This window comes from Falco naumanni, chromosome 1 (assembly GCF_017639655.2).
Source record: "Falco naumanni isolate bFalNau1 chromosome 1, bFalNau1.pat, whole genome shotgun sequence".
Lineage (NCBI taxonomy): Eukaryota > Metazoa > Chordata > Aves > Falconiformes > Falconidae > Falco > Falco naumanni.
The window spans coordinates 88,079,955-88,106,760 of NC_054054.1; the positions used below are offsets into that span (position 1 = coordinate 88,079,955).

The 26,806-nt window shown below is 40.4% G+C and overlaps 1 protein-coding gene across 5 annotated transcripts in view; it reads left to right on the forward strand.

Moving 5' to 3' along the window:
- The window catches only part of CLTCL1 (clathrin heavy chain like 1), a 35,393-nt gene that overhangs the window by 2,587 nt on the left and 6,000 nt on the right, over window positions 1-26,806 (forward strand). For 3 of the 5 annotated variants that reach the window (XM_040603637.1, XM_040603610.1, XM_040603627.1), the window contains exons 2-29: window positions 4,273-4,480; window positions 8,588-8,856; window positions 9,132-9,293; window positions 10,106-10,219; window positions 11,502-11,675; window positions 11,937-12,134; window positions 12,512-12,712; window positions 12,836-12,988; window positions 13,614-13,736; window positions 14,484-14,621; window positions 14,826-14,990; window positions 15,395-15,575; window positions 15,946-16,109; window positions 16,828-16,953; window positions 17,268-17,410; window positions 17,981-18,215; window positions 20,072-20,194; window positions 20,599-20,744; window positions 21,133-21,316; window positions 21,871-22,063; window positions 22,557-22,714; window positions 22,814-22,978; window positions 23,299-23,406; window positions 23,769-23,936; window positions 24,019-24,168; window positions 24,966-25,097; window positions 25,531-25,641; window positions 26,211-26,381. In XM_040603637.1, the coding sequence (XP_040459571.1) occupies window positions 4,273-4,480; window positions 8,588-8,856; window positions 9,132-9,293; window positions 10,106-10,219; window positions 11,502-11,675; window positions 11,937-12,134; window positions 12,512-12,712; window positions 12,836-12,988; window positions 13,614-13,736; window positions 14,484-14,621; window positions 14,826-14,990; window positions 15,395-15,575; window positions 15,946-16,109; window positions 16,828-16,953; window positions 17,268-17,410; window positions 17,981-18,215; window positions 20,072-20,194; window positions 20,599-20,744; window positions 21,133-21,316; window positions 21,871-22,063; window positions 22,557-22,714; window positions 22,814-22,978; window positions 23,299-23,406; window positions 23,769-23,936; window positions 24,019-24,168; window positions 24,966-25,097; window positions 25,531-25,641; window positions 26,211-26,381 (4,563 nt within the window). Of the gene's footprint in view, window positions 1-4,272; window positions 4,481-5,121; window positions 5,125-8,587; window positions 8,857-9,131; window positions 9,294-10,105; window positions 10,220-11,501; window positions 11,676-11,936; window positions 12,135-12,511; window positions 12,713-12,835; window positions 12,989-13,613; window positions 13,737-14,483; window positions 14,622-14,825; window positions 14,991-15,394; window positions 15,576-15,945; window positions 16,110-16,827; window positions 16,954-17,267; window positions 17,411-17,980; window positions 18,216-20,071; window positions 20,195-20,598; window positions 20,745-21,132; window positions 21,317-21,870; window positions 22,064-22,556; window positions 22,715-22,813; window positions 22,979-23,298; window positions 23,407-23,768; window positions 23,937-24,018; window positions 24,169-24,965; window positions 25,098-25,530; window positions 25,642-26,210; window positions 26,382-26,806 lie in introns of all 5 variants that reach the window. The other 2 variants (XM_040603601.1, XM_040603617.1) reach the window with 1 other exon arrangement.

Genomic DNA, 26,806 nt, shown 5'->3' on the forward strand with positions numbered 1-26,806 from the left:
TCGAGTCCTACTGTTTAGCTCTGTTTAATGCAATTGAACAGTTGCTTTTAGATGTGAACTCTGTAGGTAATAGTCTTCACAAATTCATAAAGAACTTGCATCTTGCTCATTCTTACCACAGAGGATATTATATAGTTAAGTCCCGTAGCAAAGGAGGGGAATAAGATAAGGACTTAGTTTTTATCTGGTGGCTGACCAGCTGCAGCAGTACAAACTCTGCCAGCCCTGCTATAGTGAAATACTAGCACACGCTACTCTAAGCTACTGTGATTTAACCAGGTTCTTAACTCCAGTGCTTCTATTGGAGCAATGAATTACAAATTATTTACCAGACCAAACGCTTTCAAGGGGATTGTAGTTTACAGTGGAAATGCTGTAAAAGACTAAATATACTGGTACATAGACTGGAAGCAGTACTACTGGAATTCAGTGTACAAAGTGTTCTTGACCTAAAATTAAAATTTTCCTTTACTTAGTCATTAGCTTGCTCTTAAAATCTTGTCTTTGTCCCTTTTGGGGCTTTTTTCAGTTTTCATAGCAAAAACCTCTGCTTGCCTGCAAGGAAAACAGTTGCTTATACAGAGTTTCGGGTTCCTAGGTTGGGGGCTTCATCCCTTAGATGAAGCTTCATCCCTTAGACACAGGGATCTGTAGACAGGGTTCTGCTTTCTGTTGAGTAACTAATACAGGCTCTTGAGAACAGCCAAGTTGTGAAAAATATTGTGTGCATGACATGCTTTTGACACATAAGTTTTTTGTGTCTTGCTACAGCACTGAGAAGCTGAGGTAGCCTGGTTTTAAACACAAAGGATGTAGAATTACTTCTGTCATTTTCTGGACAAAAACACTTTCTATTTGGATAGTCTGAGATGTCTTGTTAAGAATTACTATCTGTTGTGCAATGGGCGTGGCTGAGCTGAAGTGTGATGGCTTTCATGAGTTTGCTTTGGCTAGACATGTGGGCTTAAAAAGCACTCAGGATGTTTGCAAGCTGTAAATGACTTTTCAGACTTGTATTCAAAAGGTGGGGCTAAATATCATGACCTGATTCAGATATTTAGTATTGAAGAGACCGTATTTGCTCACTGGATTGAAAAGTGCCTTGCATGTGGTAGGGAGACTCAAATCATTAGATGATCTAATAATCCTCATCACAGATAGACAGGGACAGATTTTTGTGTAGGGGAGTAATTGTCACCTGAGATGAAAGCCCAGTTGCAACTGCAGTAAAACCTGTGAGCTGGTGGTCTTGCATGTTTCAACGCCTGTATACTTCCTTGATGTCCCTCACGTGTCAGGATGGGAATTGTGGCAGGAGATGAGGTGAGGGTGGGCAGTTGAGAGGGGGTGTCCGACAGCTATATGCAGATCCTTATTGAGCATGATTATAACTTTATATAGGCACATGACTAAAAGAGTTCTGAGAAACTGTATTACTGTGTTCTTGGTTTGTATTATGCTTTAAACGGTATATGCTTACAGAGCTTTTAGCAGGCAGTTTTTAATTGGATACCTGTAGCCTCCGTCCAAGCCTTACTCTTTTCTAATGGGCTTAAAAAAATAGTTGATCATCTCTAAAAATAAATACACTAGAGCTGTGTGGCATAAAGCTGAAATGCAGTATTTAAGGAACCATGGAGGGATCTCAAATTCAGAGTTCTACTGACTGCAGCACTTAGCTGGTGGTAGGTTCCAAGTACTGGAATGTCAGTATTAAACAGACAGTAAGTTAGGCTGATTCCCATTAGAGAAATGGACTTAGTTTGAGAACTGGTAGTGTCAGTGTCTGAGTTGGTCTGGGCTGGCTCAGCCTTAATCACTGCACGCCACAGAAAGGGAGATGCTTTAGTAAGTCCAATATTTAGTGGAACAGAATCATGCTGGTCAAGTAGAATTGGGAAACACTAGATCTCAGATTAATAGCTGTATTTCATCCCAAGTGTAGGACTTGTGTTTCTTCATTCAGGTTGAGAATCAACTAAAACATCTCAGGCTAATCTTTACTGTGTCAGTAAGTTCTGTGAAGCAAAAATCGTTATCTCGTTCATTCAGCCTGATAGTGAAGATAGTTCTACACCCTGAATGTAGATAATGATGTTAGGGCATGAATGGGTAGGAGAGGTGTTATGCTGTTAGTTGAATAGGTCAAGCTGAAGCACAGTGATTGAGAAGAGACCTTGAAGAGGCTGTGTTTCCACTTTGGTACTCTGGAAATATGTCTGAATTTGGATCAATTAAAGCAAGTTAGGAACTTGGCTATACTGCAGTTAAACCTCTTGACCACTCTTGTGACGTTTAATTTAGTCTCTTAGAATGAGCTATACTCTATTGGTAGATTAATTCGGATCGTGCTCAGGTGTGTACTACATGATCATGTAATTTGTCACAATAAGTGGATGTTGTCTGGTCTAGAGTCTGTAGCCAAGAACAGTGGAATTAAGAGCCCATCATCTATTCCTCTGTTCAAGGTCACAGTTGATGGAGCTACAATTTGCATGTTTATTGGGTACTAGAACTTTCTCTGTTAGATAGAAAAGCACCTGAGTTGTCCTGATACAGAGACTTCACTGCCACAGAAGCCCGTACTAGCCCCATGCCCAGTGGACTTGTTTTCAAAACTCTAGTTGCAAGAAGCTTCTGCTGATCTTGTATAAACTTTGATTCTCTTTTGGAATGAATGGCATCTACTGAAGTTTACAGGTGTGTATTGAAGTATTTACCGATAAAGTGAAGTGTTAGCTGAATGGGTCTCAATTTTGCTGAGGGGCAGTTGCAGGAGGGAGTAAATGTCTTTCTGCACGTGTGTACATTTGGCTTGTATTGCATTACTGAAACTTGAGTATGTTGAGATCAGCAGTTACTGAGCTGAATAGCTAGCTCTTCATTAGTAAGCTGAATCGAAAACAAACAATTCTGGGGCGTTCTTGGGCACAGTCCTGACACACCATGCACCTAGGTATCTCTGTTACGTACCCGATTTATGATTTCGTGAGTAGCTTTACAGAAGCTGTAACAAGCCATGATCAGCCAGATTGGAACAGACTAAAACTGTGTTTGTGAAACCATCATGGGAGTTGTTGCTTAAGGGGTTTAGTCTGTTTTCTGGTCCTGGTGTCTATTGAAGGTCCTGGTGGTATGTATCAAAGGAATCTAATGACTCAGTGGTGCTGGTGGTAGTTTTCATCCTGCCTCCTTGAGGGCAGTCATTCTTCACTTGCAGTGCACTGAAAAGCAGTATAGGTTAATCCCTTAAGAAGCATGAGTGAAGCTGATACAGTTCCTTTGCTTGAAAAGCATTGCTCTGGGGCATAAAGCAGGTGCTCAGACTTGTCACAGTTACTGTTATATAAAATGCAGCTTGCATATGTACCAGGCTGGGGTGTGCTGCATAGGTAAATCTGATTTACTGCAGACCAGTTGAAACAGTGATACTCATTCACTGCCACCTCCTGTTAAGCTGAAATCGGAAGTGAATGGAAACAAAGCTAACACAAAAGGGTGAAATTAAGAAATAGCCATCTTTGAGGGCAGTCTATTCAGCAGCACAAAATGACTTAAGTTACATAAAAAGTCACTGCTTTGTACCTACTGTCATATGATTGAGTGCAAGTTATGTTTTGAGAGTTGGACATAGGGCTGGAGGGGGGTGGCATTGAAATCCCTGCCTTTGAGCGAAATGGCATGACATCTTGGGCAAGGAGAGATGGACTGATTATTTTAATACATCTTTCCTACCTGTTACTGGTAAATTCTAAGAAGCAAGATGCGTAAGTCAGCCTGTTTTTACAACCAACTTGATATGTGCTATGTAGACTTAATTCCATAATGTTGGTAGGGGTGGGTTGCATGAGAGTAATTGGTTCTTACCATAAGACTTGCTGATGCTATGTGTTGTAGTTCTGCCACTTAATAAAATTTTAATATCAAATTTACCAGTCTTGCTAAATCTGGAATAGTGTTGCTACTGATGATATACAGCCTATCACATTATTAGAACTAAGTTAAGCAATAAATGCTTAAATTAAAACTCCTTTCAGTTTGCATCAATAACACAACTTTGGAACCTCTTTAGGACTTGAATATTAAGAATTGTGTACTTCTTTACCTATGGAACAAAGAGAATCGGAAGACAGATCATAGCTCCATAATATACACTCTTGTCAGAGAAATATGCCAGTCTTGTATTTTCTTCTGGAGGGGACTTTAGATGTAGAGGCTTGAGTTAAACCTTCTACATTAGAAGGATAGTAAAGCACTCTTCCGTCTTTCTAGCTCCAAAATTTGGGCATTAACCCAGCAAACATTGGATTCAGCACCCTAACAATGGAATCTGACAAGTTCATCTGCATCAGGGAGAAAGTGGGAGAGCAGGCACAAGTAGTGATAATTGACATGAGCGATCCAACAACACCCATCAGACGTCCAATTTCTGCCGAAAGTGCCATCATGAATCCAGCCTCTAAAGTAATTGCACTAAAAGGTGAGTTACCCTTTGTTACTGCAGTATGAAACCTACTGTTTAGCTGTATTACTGCTTACATGCGCTCGTAAGCTTAAGATTTATGTAGATTTTCAAAGGACAGTGTATGTGAGGCTGAATATTCTTGCCTGAACTTGCATGCTGTATTTTTGGCAGTGGAGTTTTCAGTAATCTTTGGATGATTTGCCTCCAGGTAGGTGTGAGATGCTTGGGCCTGGCGCTGCAGCCTCCTATTCTCACTGACGACCAGGTCAACATATGCTATACTTTCCCTTTAAACAGGTCGTGTAAACATAATGGACACTTGTGAAGATGAATAGGAGTGTGAAGCAGTTCTTACTATCTGCTCTGTCCTGGCCCTTTCTTGTAGCTCTGAAGAGCTTACTAGATATCACCAAAATGTCATAAGGATGGCCAGTAACTGTGAAAGTCTGAATGTACAAGCATGTTAAGTTTGGCCATAGTGAGATCTTGCAGATAGAAGACCTCTGCTTACCTGTGGTGTTGATACTGCCTTTAAGTAGCACTGAGCTTGAAGAAATGATTTTTAATAAATTTCTGGCTCTTAAATGACCAAATTCTGCTGTTTAATCCCAATAACTGTTACTATGTACTTTTCTTCCTGCATCTTATCTAAACAGATGGTGAGTGAACTTTGTCATGACATTTCATGTTCGGTAGTACAGAGTGGTCTAATCTCATAAAAAGTACTGAACTTTAAGGTAGCCATTTGACAGTTCACTTCATAGCCAGGTGAGGGATCTCAATCCTCAGCTGGTATTAAAGTAAACATGTTCTCCATTGGCTTGTTGCTAACCGTTTGGCTGCTTTGACTATTGACTGTACCAAGTGAAGAAGTGTGCTCTTTGTGTATGTGTATACGTGATGGAAGTACAGTTGATAGACAAAACCAAGTTGCAATATTTTTATGAGAGACCTCTGCTAGCATGTCTTGTGTGCTATTAATTTCTGCCTAAGTGTGTTTTTTTTATTGTGAAAAATCATGGTGAAATTACTTAGGGGTCCAAGAAATAACTGTCCTCAGAACTGACACAAAACCTGTAACTTCTTGTCTTTGATCTCAGGCTTATATTGACATTAGGGGGAAACTAATGTGTTAATCACAAATTCAGCTGAAGTCAAACTTTCAGTTAAGATGCTTACACATCTTGCGAAGGACTGCCTTACTTGGCGTGTGGGTAATGGTAACAATGAAAAAATAATTTCAAATCTAGTAAGAGTTCACTGTCCTTGATCTTGGACCTGTTTAAACAAACCATACTGGCAAGGAAGTTGCCTTTTCTATACTAGCAGAGCTTCATCTAGCTCTTAAAAGGAAACTACATCATCTGGTTTTAAAACTAAGCTACTATCTAAATGGATCATCATTAGCTTTGAAGAACAGAGCTTTATTCTTGCCAAGGTTAAGACTTGCTCAAAAGGAGTATTGTTCTATCTGTGCAGAGTGAATAAGCTTGTCCTCTGAACAGATAAGGTTGAGTGAATGATGTCACATTGACATGCGAAGTTGTGTTGTCAGGTACTTCGAACTTAATCTCTTCTTCTGTGAGTAAGCTAATGACTGAGAGGTTGGGTAGAAGAGAGGATGAGTGGAGCTCATGATAACCAGCAGAACTACGGTGAACTGCACTGAAAACATGGTTCAAATCAGTCTGTCACTCCAGACTTTTCCCTGATGATTGACTGAGGCTTCAGTAGTCAAATCTGTTGCATATTGTGACACAGTGTGCCATGATTGGGAGTTGCTGATAATCTAAGGATTATTGAGCAATAAACATACCAACCCACCCTCAGAAAAAGAAATGAAATGTTTTTTGATTTAAACTGAAATACAGTATGCACAATTTCATTTCTGGATTGCATGTGGCATTCTCCTGGTGTACTGAGGTTTATGCTTTGGCCTTGTGTTTGTGATTTTCTTGCTTTGCTCTGTGCCGAGAGTACTCCCCTGTTGGTATAAGTGGAGAATGCAGCACTCGGGTGCTTCCATTCTTTCTAGAATGGAGAAACTTCATGCTCCAGTGAACTGAAATGTAAATTCTTGTGCCAGTGTTCAAAAACCAAATCTGCTTACTTGACGACACTTGTAGAGAATAGTCTTCAGTAGACTGATCAGTCTGGTAGCTTGATCAGAAGAACTTATGTAAGAGTGTAGCTTCTTCTCAGATCTTGACCTTAGAAAGTGTTCAAGTAGACTTAAGATTCAAACTTATGCTTGCCCTCACTATGACTTTTTAGCAGGTTTTGCTCTCTCAGGCCAAATAATGTTTTTTTTCCAGTTTAATTAGTTTAGAGTTCTGAAGTTTGATTGTGTTGCCAACACTTAAACTGTATTGCTGAATGACTTCTGTGGCCCCCAACATCAAGAGCTAGCTGCCTAATGAAGCTTCTAAAACCATTTCCAACTATAACACAGCAGTCAGATTTAGTCTAGAAAATAGATAAGCATGAGCTTTTAGCTCATTTTAGTATCTTATTGGTTCCTTCTGTATTCTTAAAACTAGGAAGGATATTCTCCTTTCGTCTCAGAAAGACTGACTGTGAGAGTGGTTTCTGTATGCACACGCTGGTATTCCTGTTGAGATGGTGACTAGAGCCCTTCCAGAACTACTTGTCTGCCTTCTGCATGGAAGGCAGCACACTGTGGAAGTTCCGAAATCAATTGCTTAATAGCATCAGTCCACTGCTGGACAAATTGTCCAATACAGTAAATATGCTGTTTGCAGCTATCAGTTTATAACTGACGTTAGGCCTGGGCTTATTGTATTTGTATAATACAGTAACTGCATGTAAAGAACAAGGTGGTCAGAAACAGGCTGCTTTTGGTCCCAGGAGAGCTAGCAAGCTGTCCTAGAAACTAGTTGATCAGGTTAATAGTTCTTTATGCGGCTAACCCAGGGAGCATAAACACTGCCTGTGGTAACTTTGAGGGCTTGTGTTGTCTCTTGGCACTGCATTAAACTAATACAGTCAATTTACTGTATAAATTATACTAAAATGTTATAGAATGGTCCAAGAAATGTATTAACTTGGGGTTAGTATCTCTTGAAAATGATTCCTCAGTGGCTAGCAGCCTTCATATATCAAAATTTTCCAGTAGAAGGAACATCTATCTACCAGTTTGACAGTCAGAAGTGTTACAAACAGGGAAAACACTTCTGAAAAGTGGATAGAAATAATGGCATTACAAGCCAATACTCTAGCAGTCTGAGTGGGTGTCTTGTGAACAGAAAACAATATTTCTAGACATGAGTAGTCTCATCTGCAGTGAATTAAAACATCACATTGGCTTCCTGAAAGGATTATAGTCCCATATTTTTTGTATGGATTGGTTCAATTAACATTAGTTTTAAGTCTGCCCTTACTAGAGTAAGGTTTCTGGTAGTTAAAAGGAATACTAAAGTAAGGATTAAACCTGCAGTATATTTACCTACATAATGCAGCGGTAACCTTAACTGGAACTAAAGCTCCAAACCTTTCTGTAATCTTTCTGAACTTTTGACTGTTGTCCTCAATAGGCACTTGTGTTACTGTTGCACAGAGCCCATCCATCTCCTAGTAAAGTGCACAGTTTGTTCAAAAGAAAAATGGCTGAAAACCACAGCCTCCATTCTATCTTGAGCTGTTGCAAGTGTTGCGCTGTTGGGCTCAGTCCAGGTCATCTACAGCTACTAGATTGACACAAACTGGAGTCATTCATTCTATTAATTATACCAAATGACACCTGGTAGACACCAATAACTTGGTATACCAGTGCTGCTACCTAAACTAGGGCTACAGAGCTTAGACTGTGTTTCAACTACAGCTTATAGTTAATTAAATTGTTAATACTTGTCAGATGTTGCATTGTCCTTGTAAGTGTCCATAAGAAGTAGACCTTTTTTTCTTCAGAGATGGTAGAAGTGTTGGGGTTAGAGAAAGGATTCTGTTTAATAAGGGTTGAGTATCAGAGGAGACTCAGGTGTGACAGGAAACTAACCCTTTCTGTAATATCACTGGAATAGTGGGTTAAACAGGGTGCTTGTAAATATGCAGACTATAGGATGGCCGTTGTGATAATCTATCTATGATGTTTTGTCATACTAGCTGGGAAAACGCTTCAGATCTTTAACATTGAGATGAAAAGTAAAATGAAAGCCCACACAATGGCAGAGGAAGTGATCTTCTGGAAATGGATATTTGTGAATACAGTTGCATTGGTAACGGAGACAGCAGTCTACCACTGGAGCATGGAGGGAGAATCACAACCCCAAAAGATGTTTGACAGGCATGCTAGTCTTGCAGGCTGCCAAATCATCAATTACAGAACAGATGAACACCAAAAATGGCTGCTACTGATAGGAATTTCAGCACAGGTAAGTTACCTGGAAATAATAGCATGCTATGAAAACAGTTGGGAGAGCCCTGTTCCTGCTTCACTTAATAGCTGCTATAGTTTCTTAACTTTGGTTTCTATAGATCAAAAATTAGAAGATACCTCTTTTGTGTAGAAATAATCTGAGCTTTATTGCAATTAAAGTGTTGGAGGAGGGGGTGAGTGGCATTGGCTGCTTTTTAGTTTACTGTCCCAAAGGTATTGCTATAAACATCTGAAATCTTATCTCTAAAAGCTGACCTTTCTTTTTTCCAGCAAAATCGTGTGGTTGGTGCAATGCAGCTGTATTCAGTTGATAGAAAAGTCTCCCAACCTATAGAGGGCCATGCAGCAGCTTTTGCAGAGTTCAAAATAGAGGGAAATGCCAAACCTTCTACCCTCTTCTGTTTTGCTGTGAGGAGTCCTGCAGGGGGCAAGGTAAAGTCTGCTGCTGTTTTCCTGTTCTGCTGTAGCAAAACTCTGTACTAATAGAGCTTCAGTGATCACAGTTTAGTGCATGCGCTCTGAATGGTTTGGGAACCATGTGTGCAGCATTATTTGGTCAGCATCAAAATACTTTCTTTCAATAGGATAGAAACTGCAAAAAGTCTTGAGTTGCTTCGGTGAAACTTGAACATAAGAACAAACGTAGATGCAATGAGAACAGAGTTCAGGGTGTTAAGCTTATCCTTTAACCCATGTGATTTTTTGTGTGTATGAAGCTAAGTCATTTAAGCAGCCTTTTGTTTCTTGAATTTAGTACAGAGAGACTAGATAAGTCTCAATGCTGTAGGTAGGTTGTTTGCATCAAACTGACAAGGGACTTCAATAGCAGTTGAATATGCTACAACTGCAGAGCAGTCTGTAAAGAGCTGAGGTAACACTAAAATGTTGTGAGCTTTTTAGTCTTGTCCTTAAATTATTGATGAAGCAACAAGTCTCACTCAATATCTTCGACAAGTTGTCTTGAATAGAAACATATTCTGTAGTCTGCTTCCATAGAAAGTGTGTGGGGTTTTTTTTCTCTTGTTAATCTTTTCCTCATTTTTACTTTATCAAGTTCTAGAAGACGTTTTCCCTCTAATAGTCTGGGGAGCTGTGCTCCAAATATTTGTGTTGGTTCAGGACTGGGCAGGTATTCGTCAGCCAAGTATGACAAGTCGACTTCAGTAGCATATCTGAAGAGAGAAACTTCTTTCATGCGGCTGTACTTGCAGGAAATCTTGTGACATGTACTTTTTTCTTCCTAGCTACACATAATTGAAGTAGGTCAGCCAGCTACTGGAAATCAGCCATTTGTTAAGAAAGCTGTTGATGTGTTTTTCCCACCTGAGGCACAGACAGACTTTCCTGTGGCAATGCAGGTAAATATTTGACCCCCAAACTTTATAGCCTAGTAAGTAGTTGCCATCTCTGTTGTAAAGAATGATTTCTACTGGTGCTTAGCTGTCGTTCCTCCTAGTTCTGGGAGGGGTGTTAATAGATTTATGGGAGGTAGCCTGGACATTAAAACAGTAACTCAAACGAATATATAGGCTGTTCCCGTATTTGTCCAGGTATGTCAACTTAGGGTTTTATTAAAAAACAAAACAACCAAACCAAACAACGCCCCCCCCAGCAATTCCCTGCCAAGAAAACTCATAATCATCAACAAAAAAAACAGATCCATGAAAGCCCTGAATAGTGTCCTCCAGTAGAATGCCTCTAACATTGCTTTGGCTATTGAACTTCCTACTGATGTTCAGGTTTATAGATAAAAATGTTACGAGGCTTGATGTAGCTTCACACAAAAGTGGCATTTCATCTACAGTAGATCTTGCTAAGAGACAAATGGAGTTGGGGAGTCCTATATCAGCATACCTCCTGTCACAGAGAAGGTGACTTGGGAAACTGGTGGGAAGTTCTTTAGGAAAGAATGTATCTGGTTGCCTTGACAGACCAAATGTCACTCACCATGTCTGTAGGGCTAGACATTGTGTAATACAAGCAAACTATCTCAGAGCATGCAGCTGCTGACCAGTCTAATAGACCAGCTTCACAAATGAATCAAGAGATGTCTTAAACTAAACAAAGCTGTCTACATGGCAGGACTCATGTGGCTCTGTACTTCAGCTTGAGGCTTAATTAACAAAACATCTGAAGACTTGTTCCAAAATGGAATTCCTTCTTTGACTGAAGACCATTTTGGCTTGAGAGCCTCCCCAGTTTAAGTGACTTGGCAGGTAAACTGGGATACTCTATGGCTTGGTTTAGGTTCTGCTGGTGCTTTGGGTAGGCCTTGTTGGAAGTGCGATTATCTCATTAATATTTCTGAAAATAAACTTGTACTGACATATCTAGTCTATAATGCTAATTATGCCCCAGCTTTCTTCCTTAGCCTGGCTCATTAGGATGAGGAGTATGTCCTTTGCTGCAGGTATATTTTAATTTGCCTTCAATCTCTCTATGCAGTGGAGCTATGTCTCCAAATGGCTAACAAAGCTATTCATTGCTTTGAGTCTGTAAGGAAGAAGCCTGAAGCTATATTTGTTCTTAGTGTCAGTGCAAAGGCATGTCACTGCTGTACTGTCTTGTGACTAGGCTAAAGGCAGCTGTCTTAACTGTTACAGTCTTAGTCTTGACTGATAAAAACTCATCTTTTTGCAGATTGGAATTAAGCATGGTGTTATCTACCTGATCACAAAGTATGGATATATTCACATGTATGACTTGGAGTCTGGAGTGTGCATCTACATGAACCGTATTAGTGCTGATACTATCTTTGTCACAGCTCCTCATGAACCTACCTCAGGCATTATTGGTGTGAACAAAAAAGGACAGGTAACAAATCCAGCATTCTGGTGTTGAGCCTCCTAAAGCTCAGATGGAATGTAACGAACCTAATGAGTGGTTTGATGCAACTGTTGTCATGGAAGGGAGCAAGTAGCAATTTTAGTCAGTTTTTACCTCTCCTAGTACAGAACTGTTTGGGGAAGAACTTGTTTTGTTAATAATCTACTACTGCACTGATGGGCTGCAGTTTGGTTGCTATATTTCATAGTTGTGGAAAGGACAGTACTCTATGCCTTTTGTCATTTCCAGGTGCTTTCTGTATGTGTTGAGGAAGACAACATAGTGAACTACGCTACAAATGTTCTGCAGAATCCTGACTTGGGACTGCGTATGGCTATACGTAGTAATCTAGCTGGGGCAGAGGAATTATTTGCCAGAAAGTTCAACACACTGTTTGCTCAAGGAAGCTATGCAGATGCTGCTAAAGTAGCTGCATCTGCACCAAAGGTAAGTAATTCCAAAGGTAAAGCTTAGAAGTCATGGGGATTTGCCTTAGCTTAGTGGACTTGCTTAGCTAACTTGCATTTCAGTACTTGACAGTCAAAAACTGAAGTGCTGAAATGCTAGCCTTAGTTCTCTGCAGGTGGGTGGTGGTTCTGACTAACTCACTCTTGTATCCCATAAAGGAGTATCTGCTATATTTTCCAGCCATAGATAGGACTTGCTGTGGCCACTGGCTTCTTGCTAGAATGTCATTGGTCTGAAGATCTCCACCCTGAAGGCTTAAGAGTAGATACTTCAGTGTATAGCTTAACACCTGTTTTTTGACTGATACTATTCAGCCTTCATCAATTAAAATTTGCTTCTGTCTTGTGCCTCTTCAGGGAATTCTACGTACCGGTGATACAATCAGGAAGTTCCAGAGTGTACCAGCTCAGCCTGGGCAGGCCTCTCCTCTGCTGCAGTACTTTGGAATATTGCTTGACCAGGGACAGCTGAACAAGTTTGAGTCTCTGGAGCTCTGCCGCCCTGTCCTACAGCAGGGCCGCAAGCAGCTTCTGGAGAAGTGGCTGAAGGAAGACAAGGTAGGCTCGATCATGACACTGGCTTAATTCTGTTGTCTTGTAACAACGGAGTGTGAACAATATTTTTATTGATCCTACGTCTCTGAATTCTTTTGCTTGACAAAATACTGCTTCTGACTTCAGCTGGAGTGCTCAGAGGAGCTGGGAGACTTGGTGAAGACAGCTGACCCAACCCTTGCACTCAGTGTCTATCTTCGTGCTAATGTGCCAAACAAAGTGATTCAGTGCTTTGCTGAAACTGGTCAGTTCCAGAAAATAGTGCTGTATGCTAAAAAGGTAAAGTTGTTTATCACAACCTGCTAGACTCTATCTTGTTTAATGTGTACATTCTCAAGCTATCTTCCATGAGATAAGTTTGATTCCTGTCATTTAAGATTGATAAGTAGGTAAGATTGAGAAACAGTGTTTTCTTCATTGTTACAGTGCAAATTATAGTGTATAACTAAGGTCTGAGCAGTCTGCAAAATAATTCAGAACATCCAGAATTTTGAGCTACTAAATTAATGGACTGGCTCAAGCTTATTCTAGAGAATAAAGAGAAGATTGTTCCTAAATTTACAAGACTTATTGTTTGGATACATTTCAAAACAATTTGCCTGAAGTCCACTTGTAAGTTTAGGACCTTATCTGACAGATACTACCTAAAGATTGTTGAAAGATTTATCCCTAGCAGTTTTCTTAATTAACAATAGAAATTCCCTGGCACAAGTTCAGTTAAAGTAGGTGAATACTGAATTTCTGTGTCAACAGACAAGCAGCGCTTTTGTCTGGGAATTTCTGGAAGATGGGGGATGGGCTTAGCAACCTCACAGCAGTACATAGTGCCTATGCTAAGGAATTTGAAGGCTTAAAAGATGTGTAAAGGTTCCTAGTTATGCATGACTGTTTCCAAAATCTCTAGGTTGGCTATACCCCAGACTGGATCTTCTTACTGAGAAGTGTGATGAGAGTCAGTCCAGAGCAAGGCCTGCAGTTCTCTCAGATGCTGGTACAGGATGAGGAGCCACTGGCTAACATTAACCAGGTGATGCCTACAACAAGAGTACTGGTCTCTTTCTAGACAGAGGTAATAGCATAGTTTTGGGGACTGGTAAGGCCAGTTCAGGTCTTAATTGACTTGGCTAGAAAAGTTACTAAACTAGTCAAGTTTGGTTGCCATTAAGTCTTTAGAGGCAAGTGTGTTCTTAAGTTCTTGTGGAAGCTTTCTGGCTTACTGCTGTAATATTGGTAGTGGATCTGCCACAGTCTTAGTGTAAGCAATAGAGTGCTACTGTCTTACTGTTGGCTTTAACGGAGCTTACATTAACTCTTCCCATGCTGAGAATTTACAGGAAGATGAACAAATACACCTAAGTTTAGTGCTGGCTGCCAGTGGCCACTTCTAGTTAAATGGGTAGAGAAATAAGGCAACAATTTGCATCAAATAATTGCAGCTACTTAGAAATTTTCTAAGTCTTAGATTTTCTTTAGCAAGTATCCCAACAAGAAAGAAGGAATGGGATTTGCATGCTGTGTTAAAACTAAACAGAGTGGGTGGAAAATCTGGCATAATGGCTCAAAGTAATGTGCTGCTTACATTCTAGAGAAAAAGACGACAGAGTGTGAAACTTGTCTATTACCAGGGTGGTAATCCTCTGAAAACAAAGGGAATATAGCATGCCAGGTGCTGTGAGCTCCTGTTCTAGCTTTCTAGCCAGACCTTTTAACATATACAGAAAAATGTGCATGTGTGTATCTAGACCCCCTTTTCTAACTTGACCAATCTCAACAGATTGTGGATGTGTTCATGGAGAACAGTCTTATTCAGCAGTGCACATCCTTTCTGTTGGATGCCCTGAAAAATAACCGCCCTGCAGAAGGCCACCTTCAGACTCGTCTCCTGGAAATGAATTTGATTCATGCCCCTCAGGTAAGACCTCTTAACCTAGTTCCTCCAAAAAGTGAAGGAGAGACAGTAGTAGGCTTGCACAGTAATGTGATGTCTAATACTGACTTATAAGTAATTTAGCAATATCAAAGACTACTAATGAGTCATGGCTGTGACTTTTCAACAACTTTTAGGCTGAGCTGCTATGGTTCTCTGACAGTCTGAATATGAAATGTAACCTCCTAGGTTGCAGATGCCATTCTTGGAAACCAAATGTTTACACACTATGATCGTGCTCATATTGCCCAGTTATGTGAAAAAGCAGGTTTGCTCCAGCGAGCTTTGGAACACTACACTGATCTCTATGATATTAAACGTGCTGTCGTTCATACTCATCTCTTGAATCCTGAGGTAAGTCTCTTGTACAGGGTAAGAAAATGAAAGCTTAAGTAAAATGAATACCCTTTAGCACTTGTGTAGCTACCAAAATCCCTGCAGCCACTGAGATGCTTTGCAGGTACTGAAGTAGCACATGTAGCTATGTTTCAAAAAAATTGTCCAATTAATGATTAAACTGTAATCTGTATTTTCAGTCGCTTAAATCTGACCTAGTTTCCTGGGTGGGTGTTTCAAACCTTACTTCAAAACTGCATGTTTTGTAGTTGTAAAGGTGGTGAGTGTGTTTCTTATTAAGTCTTTGGTCTTAATGCATGGAAGACTGCTTTAGTAGCTGGGGTAGAAACTGGCTAGTGGTCACATTTTAGAAATCAGTCATCCTATATAAGTTACTGAGAAAAATTTGTTTCTCTCTGCAGTGGCTTGTGAACTTCTTTGGCTCTCTCTCAGTTGAAGACTCTGTGGAGTGTTTACGTGCCATGCTGTCAGCCAACATTAGGCAAAACCTACAACTCTGCGTGCAAGTTGCTTCTAAATACCATGAGCAGCTTGGTACCCAGTCTCTTGTGGAGCTTTTTGAATCTTTCAAAAGCTATGAAGGTACAGTATTAGAGAGAAGCAGCTTACTTGGAAGCCCTACTTGATTGAAACTAATAGTAACGATTGTAGCTTTTATGGGAGAGGTGCTTGTCACATGGCTGGACCTTAGGATGCATTTATCAAAGTGAGCTTATCACAGTGAGTTCTGGGGGTAGCTTTCTTCTAGACAGCTCAACCCTGCTGAGAGTCGCTTTCATTCAACTGCAGGAAAAATCAGAAGGACTTCCCCCCACACACACCTTTCAGGCTTCATCTTCCTTTCTGATCTTTGCTCAAGAGGGTTAAGAAACTAAGTTACAAGCTGAAGCCTGTACAGTCTGTTGCTTCACATACCCTTTTAACTGTGCTAAAAACATGTGACTCTTCCTAGGACTGTTCTATTTCTTGGGTTCCATTGTAAACTTCAGCCAGGATCCTGATGTTCACTTCAAGTACATCCAGGCAGCTTGCAAGACTGGTCAGATAAAGGAAGTGGAAAGAATCTGCCGTGAAAGTAACTGCTATAACCCAGAACGGGTGAAGAACTTTCTGAAGGTAATTATTCTGTCCAATGGATTGAGCAGTCCTCTGTATGTTTTGCTTAGCAGCAGATAACGGAGGGAAATACCAGCTCAAGGCTATGAGTAGTCTACTGTGTAGCTGCAATAGGAATATGATGCTATTCCAGGCATATAATAGGTCCTTCTAGGCTACCTCTGGGAAAACAAACCAGTCTTTTTAAAACTAGCTCGTATGATATAACTTGTACCAAACTCATGAATTTATTGTCGCCTAACAGTGGGTGAATCCAGGCTGGCAGAAGGAAAGGCTGTGCTGAAGTATTCAGCAGAAGCTTTATCAAGGATATTGGCTAGACAAAGCTTTCTAAAACTAGAGTCAACCTGTACTACAACATTTCACATGCTTTGTGACTGGTAAAATAGGATTTTAATGCCACTTCATTTTGTGGTGTTGAGTTCTTGCCCCAGCAACAGTCTCCTGAATTGATAGGTAAATTGATTATCATTGTGAAGCTAGAGATGTAGGCCTAATGTGGCACTTCATGAAGAGCCTAAACTTAAAACTCAACTGATACACTGGCTGCATGGTATTCATAGTGGATGACTTGCTTTTGAAGTCAGTTGCCTGCTTGTCAGTCTTAAATTGGAATGTGTTATGACTTCTAGCGCTAAAGGAACTTGGTCAGATTTTCCTGCTTTGAAAATGCTTCAGCAAATGGTGGTTGCTTACCTACTCTTCCCCCCCAATACAGGAGGCAAAGCTTACAGACCAGCTTCCTCTGATCATTGTCTGTGATCGATTTGACTTTGTTCATGACCTGGTGCTCTACTTATATCGCAATAACCTGCAGAAGTATATAGAGATTTATGTACAGAAGGTAAGGAAAATCCAGTTTTAAGTTCTTGCTGTTTCCTTTATTAGAAGGAACTTAACATTTTAGTAGACTAAAGCAAAATCTGCAACATCTTTTAGCTACTAGCTACTGCTAGTGCACAGGCTCTCCAATAAGCCTTTTGTCCATTACAAACTTAAGTGTAGTTTTTCCTGGAATGTGTATACAAATGTGTTATAATGTAAAATTCACTGCTCTAAAGCACAGCTTAAGTTAACTAGAGCTTCCCCATGTGGAAGACTGGGGGTCACTTATTAGTAATGGTAATAACTAATTTGTATGATGGTGGCTTATTCTAGGTGAATCCTAGCCGTATACCAGCAGTGGTTGGAGGGCTTCTTGATGTGGATTGTTCTGAAGATGTCATTAAGAACTTGATCATGGTGGTTAGAGGCCAGTTCTCAACAGATGAGCTGGTGGCTGAAGTGGAAAAAAGAAATCGGTAATGAAAATGCATCTGTGTATACCAGTCCTAGGCTTTCCTGACTCTGGTGTACACCCAAATGGAATTAGATGCAATTTTGTTGAATGATACAATCCTAATATTGTTTTAAGTTTCTTTATAGAAAAGCAGCTTAGATTTTCTAGTCAGTCTCTTGATATTTGAGCCATATAAGAATACCTGACAGCACTGCATGACAAATAACATGGCTTTTGAACACTTCCTGTACAGCCAACCATGGGATGTACCTTTGAAGTAAATCACAGCTTGTGTAACTAGTTTTTAGTTACCTGTAAAATGAACAAATGGCTTTAAGCATGAAGAGCTGGCTAATAGAAAAGGAATTGAAAGGTAACATTCCAAAAGCATTGGCATCTGCAACCTTCCCTGATGTTAAAATGCAGATTTGGCCTCCACTCATTTAAGACTCACTAGAAATAACTGGTTGGGCTCTGTCTGCTTTGAAGTCTGACCAGCAGAATTGTTTGAAGTGAATGCTAGGTATTAATGGGTAGCGGTCAAGCATACCTCCGTTTGAATTAGAAACCTAAAATGTTTGCTTTTTCAAAGGCTTAAGTTGCTGTTGCCATGGCTCGAATCAAGGATTCATGAAGGCTGTGAAGAACCTGCGACTCATAATGCCTTGGCCAAAATCTACATTGACAGTAACAATAATCCGGAGCGCTTCCTTCGTGAGAATCCTTACTATGACAGCCGTGTAGTTGGCAAATACTGTGAAAAGAGAGACCCTCATCTGGCCTGCGTTGCTTATGAGAGGGGACAGTGTGATCTGGAACTCATAAAGGTTAGCAAAACTGCATTTATCAACATGCTAGAACACCTTGCTGCCTGAAGTGGAAGCCTAGCTGGCTATTTGTCTAACACTTGCAGAATCCTGTCTTGGAGTCTCACTCAGGAGTTGAGGTAGGCAGGATTCATCTGTGTGGAGACAGTAATTTTTCTGTTGACAAGAGCTCTTATGCTATATGCCTGAAATAAAATTGTACAGCACTGCAATTGTAAGGTACCATTTTTGGCTTTCATCTACTGATTCTGTTCAGAATTAAATTATTTGGCCCAGATAATGAATATACCTTTGTTAATACGACTTCTTTGAACCTTGAGCACTTGATCAGCAGATGGGACAGGCTGTCACCTAGCCTGACTACAGTAGGAGGAAAAGCTTCCCTGAAACTAGAATGAGACTTGTAATTTTCCATTATTGTGGTTGACCTTCAGAGTTGCTCCAAAACTTAACTAGAAATGAGGGAAATAAATGCTGACCATCAAACTACAAGGACTTACTCTGATAGCATTCCTCTCCTATCTTAAGCTTGTAGATTCCTAGAACCTCCCTCAGAAGTTCAAGGGCAAGTGAAATTCCCAGGGTTCTCCAAACACATCTTGGTCTTAAACTGAACACCAGAGCTTAATGCCAGATTGTAATGCTTGTGGCTGCTGAGAAAGAAAACATTTTCCTCCTACCTGTGCTTCTGCATTAGTATATGCAAAGAATGTCAGCTGTGTAGGGGTAAGAACTAGCTTGTTTTGCCCTTCTGAAAGGAAGTAAACACTTCCCTGGCAAGAACTACCCTGTGAGTGTTAGAATGGTGGTAACCTAAGCTCACTGCTGAAAGTGGGTGACTTACCAGTCTGAAACAGCTATTTTTTGAAGTAATACCTCCTCCGTAGCTAGGGGGTGGGGGTGGGGAAAGAGGAAGAAGAAGGCTGGCTGCATTTGGCTGTTATTTTGGGATATGAAGGTGGCTCTGAACTGTTTTGCTAGGAAACTTCTGCTAGGATAAGCTTCAACATTCTGGTTGACTATAAAAACCTGTCAGTACCAGTTTATTTCTTGAACTGATGTTCTGAGTGGGTATTTCTGGTTCTGGAGGGAAAAAAAATTTCCTCTAAGAATTATTCTTGAGATGTTGTTGCCTCCTAGAAGAGGGCTCAGCTCCTGCAGCTAGATGTACAACATAAGTAAAATTATGCTACTACTAATTTGCTTACAGTAAAGTACTTGAGATTCCAAGAGCTAATTTAGATACTAACAAAACATGACCTGTTAGTGGAAGATGGAATAGACCTTCAGGTTTCTACTCTTCTAGTTGGAAATGGAAGCTAGTGGTACTAATAGGTTCATAACTCATCCTTGCTGCACTTCTGTAGGAGAGTTCACATTTATTCTGTACCCTTAACACCTTAACGGGCGAATCAAAGCCACTTGCTACTTTGCACACTTCTAGTGTAAAGCTAATGATGCCAGATAGTATACCTATTTCTAGCTTTAAACACCAGCACCATTCCGAAGTTCACTACTTAACATTGCCCAGGCTAGTGGCTCCCTTTTCTAGATTTAAAACTTAAGTTCTTCAGGCTTCTGCAGGTCTTCACTTCAAACAGAAGCAAATAGTTACTGTGAAGCCACTGTCACAGTATTTGTGTCGGTCAAAACCAAGAGAAGCTATAGAAATTCTGCTGGAGACCTTCTCCATGAACCTTCCAGATCAGAGGTTGGGTAAGAACCTGTCTGTGGCATTTAGCATTGGTCAGCAATTAGTTTTAGTCAGTCTTCTAGATTGTCTGATTCATAGCTAGCTAAACCTGTCTTGTGGTAGTGACCCTTAACATTAATGCCAATATTTGTAACTTCTTTAGGTCTGCAATGAGAACTCACTGTTTAAAAGTGAGGCTCGCTATCTGGTACGCAGGAAGGACCCTGAGCTCTGGGCAAATGTTCTGGAAGAAAACAACCCATTCAGGCGGCAGCTTATTGACCAGGTACAGTGCAAAAGCTAAACTGTCAGTATGAAGAAACCTCAGGATGTCTCAAGTATTGTGGAGCTGTCTTCCCCTACAAGATCTCTTGAGGCCTTACCTCAACCATACAGAAATTTACTAGGGTTTGAGTGGCAGGTATTAATTCTGACCTTCATGGTCAGAGAATTTAGTTACCAGTAAGATATTATTTCTGTCCTGTGGAGTGACATACCTCTGGTGAATTTGCTCCCTATACAGACTCAAAGTGTGAATTTAATAGTTACTTCTATACTGGATAAAGCTCTTTCTTGCTGTCTTGACAAAATGCTCTGAGTTCTGAAGCCTTAGTCTGTGGTTCACTGGAATAGGTTGGCAAATAGTTTATTTGGGGAAAACTCTTAATACTTCTCTGCCTTCAAATCTAGGTTGTCCAAACAGCTTTATCAGAGACACAGGATCCAGAGGAGGTTTCTGTAACTGTGAAGGCTTTCATGACTGCTGACCTGCCTAATGAATTGATTGAGCTACTGGAAAAAATTGTCTTGGATAATTCCGTATTCAGTGAACACAGGTAAGAGGAGAGCGTCCACAAGGTTAGCCTATTCAGTGCCTTTGTCTAGGCTGTGAAGTGACCCAAGTTATTTGTGGGCCTCTTGGTTGCAGGACTTAAGCATTTTTACATGTGTACAGTGAGGTGAAAACGCAGAATTTGAAGTACTCCGTGCTTTAAGAACAGAGCTAGTTCACACTATGCAGTTTGCAGTGATGTGTTGTGAGAGGACAACACTGATTTATAAGCAGTTTCTTTTTGAAGGCAAATGCTAGTGCATCTCAATCTGGGGTTGAAAGGTTGTTGCTAGTGCCAGAAAACGGGTGTATTTTTTTGCATGTACAATACATGTCACTTAAGCAGGTGTTACCTTGCACTACTTATAGCCTGTGCCTTCTGTTAACCAAAGGAATCTCCAGAATTTGCTGATCCTGACTGCCATTAAGGCTGACCGCACTCGTGTGATGGAATACATCAATCGGCTGGATAACTATGATGCCCCAGATATTGCAAACATTGCCATCAGTAATGAGCTATATGAAGAAGCCTTTGCTATATTCAGAAAATTTGATGTTAATACTTCAGCAGTTCAGGTGAGATGCGATTCCTTTACGAAGGTATAGAATGATAGCAATAGAGAGAATGGGAAGTGTACTGTTACATTGATTCTCAAGGAGTGATTGTCACTGAAATCGTTGAGACTTAAGAGTACAGTTCCTGTATGATGCCAAGTTGCAGGGAGAAGTGGGATTATGTGCAAAAAAGTGCAAAACAAAGTAAAAATAATGACTGGAGAGGCTCACCTGGTCAAAGTAATCAAAGAGTTGGTGTTGGCACTAGGCACTATACACTTGGGGTGTGTGTGCTGCATTTGACTCGGTGGCTGCCTTGGAGACATACTTGAAAGGTGCAGAAGTGAATGCTACTAGATGTTGTCTTTAGGCCAGCCTTACTGACTTGTGTAAGGCAGAGAAGGAACAGTAGCAACAAGAGTCTTACTCTCACTGCCTCTAATTCACTGGACAGAAATGACTGTTCTAAAAGCAGTTATCTTGATTGTTTACACAGAACAGCATATACACTTGAAGGAAGGGTTCTGTTATATTAAAATTTAATTTTTTTAACTTGCAACTTCAATTTCAAACAGGTGCTGATTGAGCACATTGGCAACTTAGACCGTGCTTATGAATTTGCAGAGAGATGTAACGAACCAGCAGTATGGAGCCAGCTAGCCAGAGCACAGCTCCAGAAGGACTTGGTGAAAGAAGCCATTGACTCCTATATAAAGGCAGATGATCCATCTGCCTACATGGAAGTTGTTCAAGCAGCTAATAGAAATGGTAAGGCAAAGCATCCCTGAACTTATGATTGCTTGAGTGTGAGCTATGTTCTTGCATCTACATCAGGCAGCAGGGATTCTTAAGACTTAGGAATTCTGTTTCAGAGGAAATGGGAGCAGTCAGTACGTGGCACGGATGAGTCATTTAAATTCCTGTCAACATGCTTGTCTGTGTTGCTATACCAAAGATAGACCTTCCTGTGGAGAGAAATTGGGCTGTTATAATCTAAAATATAGCCAAGTATCATGTATCTATATAGCTGTATATGGCAGAATTGCTTGCCAACTGGATTGTAGAATAGTTGCAAGAAGTTAAACCTTATGTGAAGGTGACTTGGTGTTTAGCAGGGAATTCTGTAACTAATGTGAACAATTTTTGGTATTATGGTGGAGGAGACCCTTGATACTACTGGTGAAAGCTTCCTAAGGTGGGCAAGGTGAAGCAATACAGAACGATTAAACAGAAGATCTTAAATATCTCTTCTCTCTTCAAGATAACTGGGAGGACCTAGTCAAGTTCTTACAGATGGCCAGGAAGAAAGCTAGAGAGTCTTATGTAGAGACAGAACTTATTTTTGCTTTGGCAAAAACTAATCGTCTGTCAGAGCTGGAGGAGTTTATTAGTGGCCCTAATAATGCCCATATACAACAGGTATGTCTTGATCCACATACATACAACATGTATGACTTGCTGCTTATCTGACTCCTGATTCTTGCTGTTACCCTTGTTTACCTTGGACTCTTAAACCAGGTTGGTGATCGCTGTTATGAAGAGGGGATGTATGAAGCAGCAAAGCTACTTTATAACAACGTATCCAACTTTGCTCGCCTGGCATCTACCTTGGTGCACCTTGGAGAGTATCAGGCAGCAGTGGACAGTGGCCGCAAAGCCAACAGCACAAGGACTTGGAAGGAGGTAACTTGTTTTTTAATAGTCTGCAGAATGTGCTATACTGTTGCTTCTGAGCTGTAGCTTTATTTCTGATAGTAGCTTGCTAACTGTTTCTGGTTATAGGGTATGTCTACAGATTTACAAGCTGTCATCTTGGCCGAGATAACAAAGCTGAGATTCAAAAGTGTAAAATGAATGGCAGAGATTATAAATCCAGAAACATCTGTTTACAATTGTACATAAGCCTCAAATTTTGTAAAGCTTTGCTAATTAACTTTCCCTTTAATATAAGGAGATTAAGCACTGCAGTATTCTTGCATTAACTGTTTGCTAACTCATTACAGGTCTGCTTCGCCTGTGTGGATGGAAAAGAATTCCGCTTGGCACAGATCTGTGGTTTACACATAGTCATCCATGCTGATGAACTTGAAGAGCTGATCAGTTACTATCAGGTTAGATTACTGTTAATATCCTAGAAGACTTCAAACAGAACTTGCGTATCTGCTAGTAAAGTGGTTACAGATAAAACCCAATACCCTCTGGGGACTGATACTTAAATTTATTCTTCCTCCCATCTCCATGTCCTAATAGCTTTCATGCATTTTTTCTGTAGTGAATGGAAGAGTGGTAGTTCTCCCTGGCTCTTCTTCTGCAATTCTGTTGTCTTATTGGAACCGTGTCTTACAAATCTAAGTGCTCTTATTTGGAGAGAAAAGCAAAGCATGTTGAGTTTCAGCAAATGTGTGTTTTAGTAAGCTTTAAGTGCCAGTTGGTTATGAATTTGCAATTAATCCTTTATTTTCCTAACTTCTAGGATCGTGGCTACTTTGAAGAACTGATTGCCCTTTTGGAAGCTGCTTTGGGCCTAGAGCGTGCTCACATGGGAATGTTTACTGAACTTGCCATCTTATACTCCAAATTCAAGCCTCAGAAAATGAGGGAGCATCTGGAGCTCTTCTGGTCTAGAGTTAATATTCCAAAGGTATACAGTAAGGTAGCTACACTGCAAGTGAAGGTGGAAAGCTGTCAGGGAATCAAAACTGACTGATTTTTTGTTTTATTAGGTACTCAGAGCTGCAGAACAGGCTCATCTCTGGGCAGAACTTGTATTTCTCTATGACAAGTATGAGGAGTATGATAATGCAATAATTACTATGATGAATCATCCCACTGATGCCTGGAAAGAAGGGCAGTTTAAAGACATAATTGCCAAGGTGAGTAGCTAGTTAACTGAATCCATGCTGAAAGTTTCTTTCAGAACAGAGGCAAAAACACACAACGGAGTTGCTGTTTAGATAATGAGTTTGCTTAAGCTACTCAATTTTCCTGCTGTACTTAAACCAACTTCCATTCATTTTAGCACAAGAATTAATCTAATCCTATACACTACATTTTCTGCTGTGCAGTACATCTGTTGAGTGGCAGCAGCTAGCACAATGTTTTCAGAGCCTGCTCAGGATCATAGGTCACAAGCAAGAGGCCTAACTTCCTTAATACCTTTGAGCTGACTGCTGTTTAAGTCTGAGGCTGTAACTGGTCTTGAAAGATCTCTGCAAATGTTTGCAGCTGTTTTGGTGTGAAAATTGGTTTTAGCAGTCCCATGAATACAGCAGAGAATAGTGAATTTATTATTAGTTTAGGCAGGGATCAAGACTGAACACATTCTTACTGGTGTTAGGGTTTCAAGGCAACAACTTAGTGGTTAAGCCTACAACCTTTACTGGCTTCAGGAGTTCAGCAAATGCTGACATTGAGTAGTGGGCTATCTGTGCCAGGATCTCCTAACTGGATTAGGTTAGAACTGGTTTGTACTACCCCTGGTAGCTTGTGTCTTCACTGTCTGGAAGCAGATGACACAGGAAGCAGTCATAAGATTGAACAGGAATTCTGCATGTAGGTGTAACACTTCTGGCCTCTAGAAGGAAGCTTAAGCTGTTACTTAAGAGTCAGATAAACTTTGTGTTAAGTGGTCTTACTTGTGTTTGAAGTACTGACTAGTCTAACCATGCAGGTGGCCAATGTGGAGCTGTATTACAAAGCCTTGCAGTTCTACTTGGACTACAAACCTCTGCTGATCAATGATCTCCTGCTTGTATTATCTCCACGACTGGATCATACCAGGACAGTTAATTTTTTCTCAAAGGTCAGTTTGGGAGCTGGCAGATGACAAGAAATCTTGTAATCTCTTCACAGTAATGAGGAATAGCAGTTTCTTCAGGATGATGTAACTATTTTTACTTTCACCTTTTCCACATGTAGTAGAAAATGTAGAACATTTTCTTGTTCAAGTTAAGACACTCCAGTCTCTGGCTGGAAAACAGGTTGACACCTGTTGGGTGGCTTTGCCTCCAGTACAAAGGCCTGAGAAGCAGCTCAATCCTGGCTTGATACAGGAAGAGTTAGCATAACTGGCCTGGAAGGCTGTTCTATTTTACTTCTGACAGTACAAGGTGCTTTGTCTGAAGGGTTTTGTCGGTAAGCACAAATTCTTGTAATAATAAGTAGGAACCTATTTTAGGAGTATGAAGTATGAGAATTGGTATACTTAACTTGTATTTGAAACATCTTAATTCCAGGTTAATCAGCTACTTCTAGTAAAGCCTTATCTGCGTTCAGTCCAGAACCACAACAACAAAGGAGTTAATGAAGCACTAAACAATCTCTTAACAGAGGAGGAAGATTACCAGGTGAGCCTCACAAAATGGATTACTAGGCCTGAGGGATGCTCCTCTTCAACAAAAAGAGGCCATAGTTTGGTTGTTCTGTAGCTGACACAGTAATTTCCTTGAGTAGAAGATAACTTAGGCAGTGTAGTAGTAGTGGGGGCAGAATCTGGTCCTTAGCAGGCAGGATTCTTGAGACACTGTGATAATTTGCAAGCAATGCAAATGCCACAGTTGTTTTTCTAGACTTCATAAAGGTCAGTATCAGGTGTGTACTCTGCTGGGCAACACTTCTGTAAACAGATTTCCTTCTGGCCTCATTGGCTGCTATTTGGAAGACACACTTTGTCTTTTAAAGGTAACTAGCTTTTCCGTCCTGTTAAGTGAAGTCAGTGTGACCTTAGCATCTTGCTTTGTTAAAAATGATCTTTGGAGAGATGCATGGAACGTGCAGGGTAAACAAGCTGTAGCTGTAGTGTTAATATCCAGCTGGCAGAACCTAAACACTTGTGCACTGTGCTTCAGATGCTTCTCTACTGTAGTTCTTGCCTATTACCATTTGGAAACATGTGTAATAACTCTGTCTCAAACAGGGTTTGAGAGCTTCCATTGATGCCTATGACAACTTTGATAACATAACATTGGCTCAGCGTCTGGAAAAGCACGAACTAATTGAATTCAGGCGTATTGCAGCATACTTGTATAAGGGTAACAACCGCTGGAAACAGAGTGTGGAGCTGTGCAAGAAAGATCGTCTATATAAGGTGAGTTAATGCTGACTTTCTTCCTGTCAAAAAGAAGTCAGAGCTATGAAGCATAGATATTCTGGATACTGAATGTTTCATTAGTTTCAAATCTGGAGTTCTAAATAGTCTTAGCCCTTCGCTTAGTTTAAGTGAAGACTCTTAAAGCAGAAGAGTTTGCAATTTCGAATGTGTATCTTAAAATCAAATTTCATAATGTTATCCTGTACTTGTAGACCTATCTTTATCAATCAATTGCATCCATACAGTTTTCCATATCAGTACAGAAAATCCTCCATAGAACTGAAGATTTATGCCCTTCTAAGGGTACAAATGAAGCAGGATTACAATGGTATGGTTTTCAAGCCTGTAGTGAGTTCACATGGGCCAGTCCTTGCCTACTCTGTAGAAGAGCTGATGAATAATCTTCTCTCTTGCCACATAGC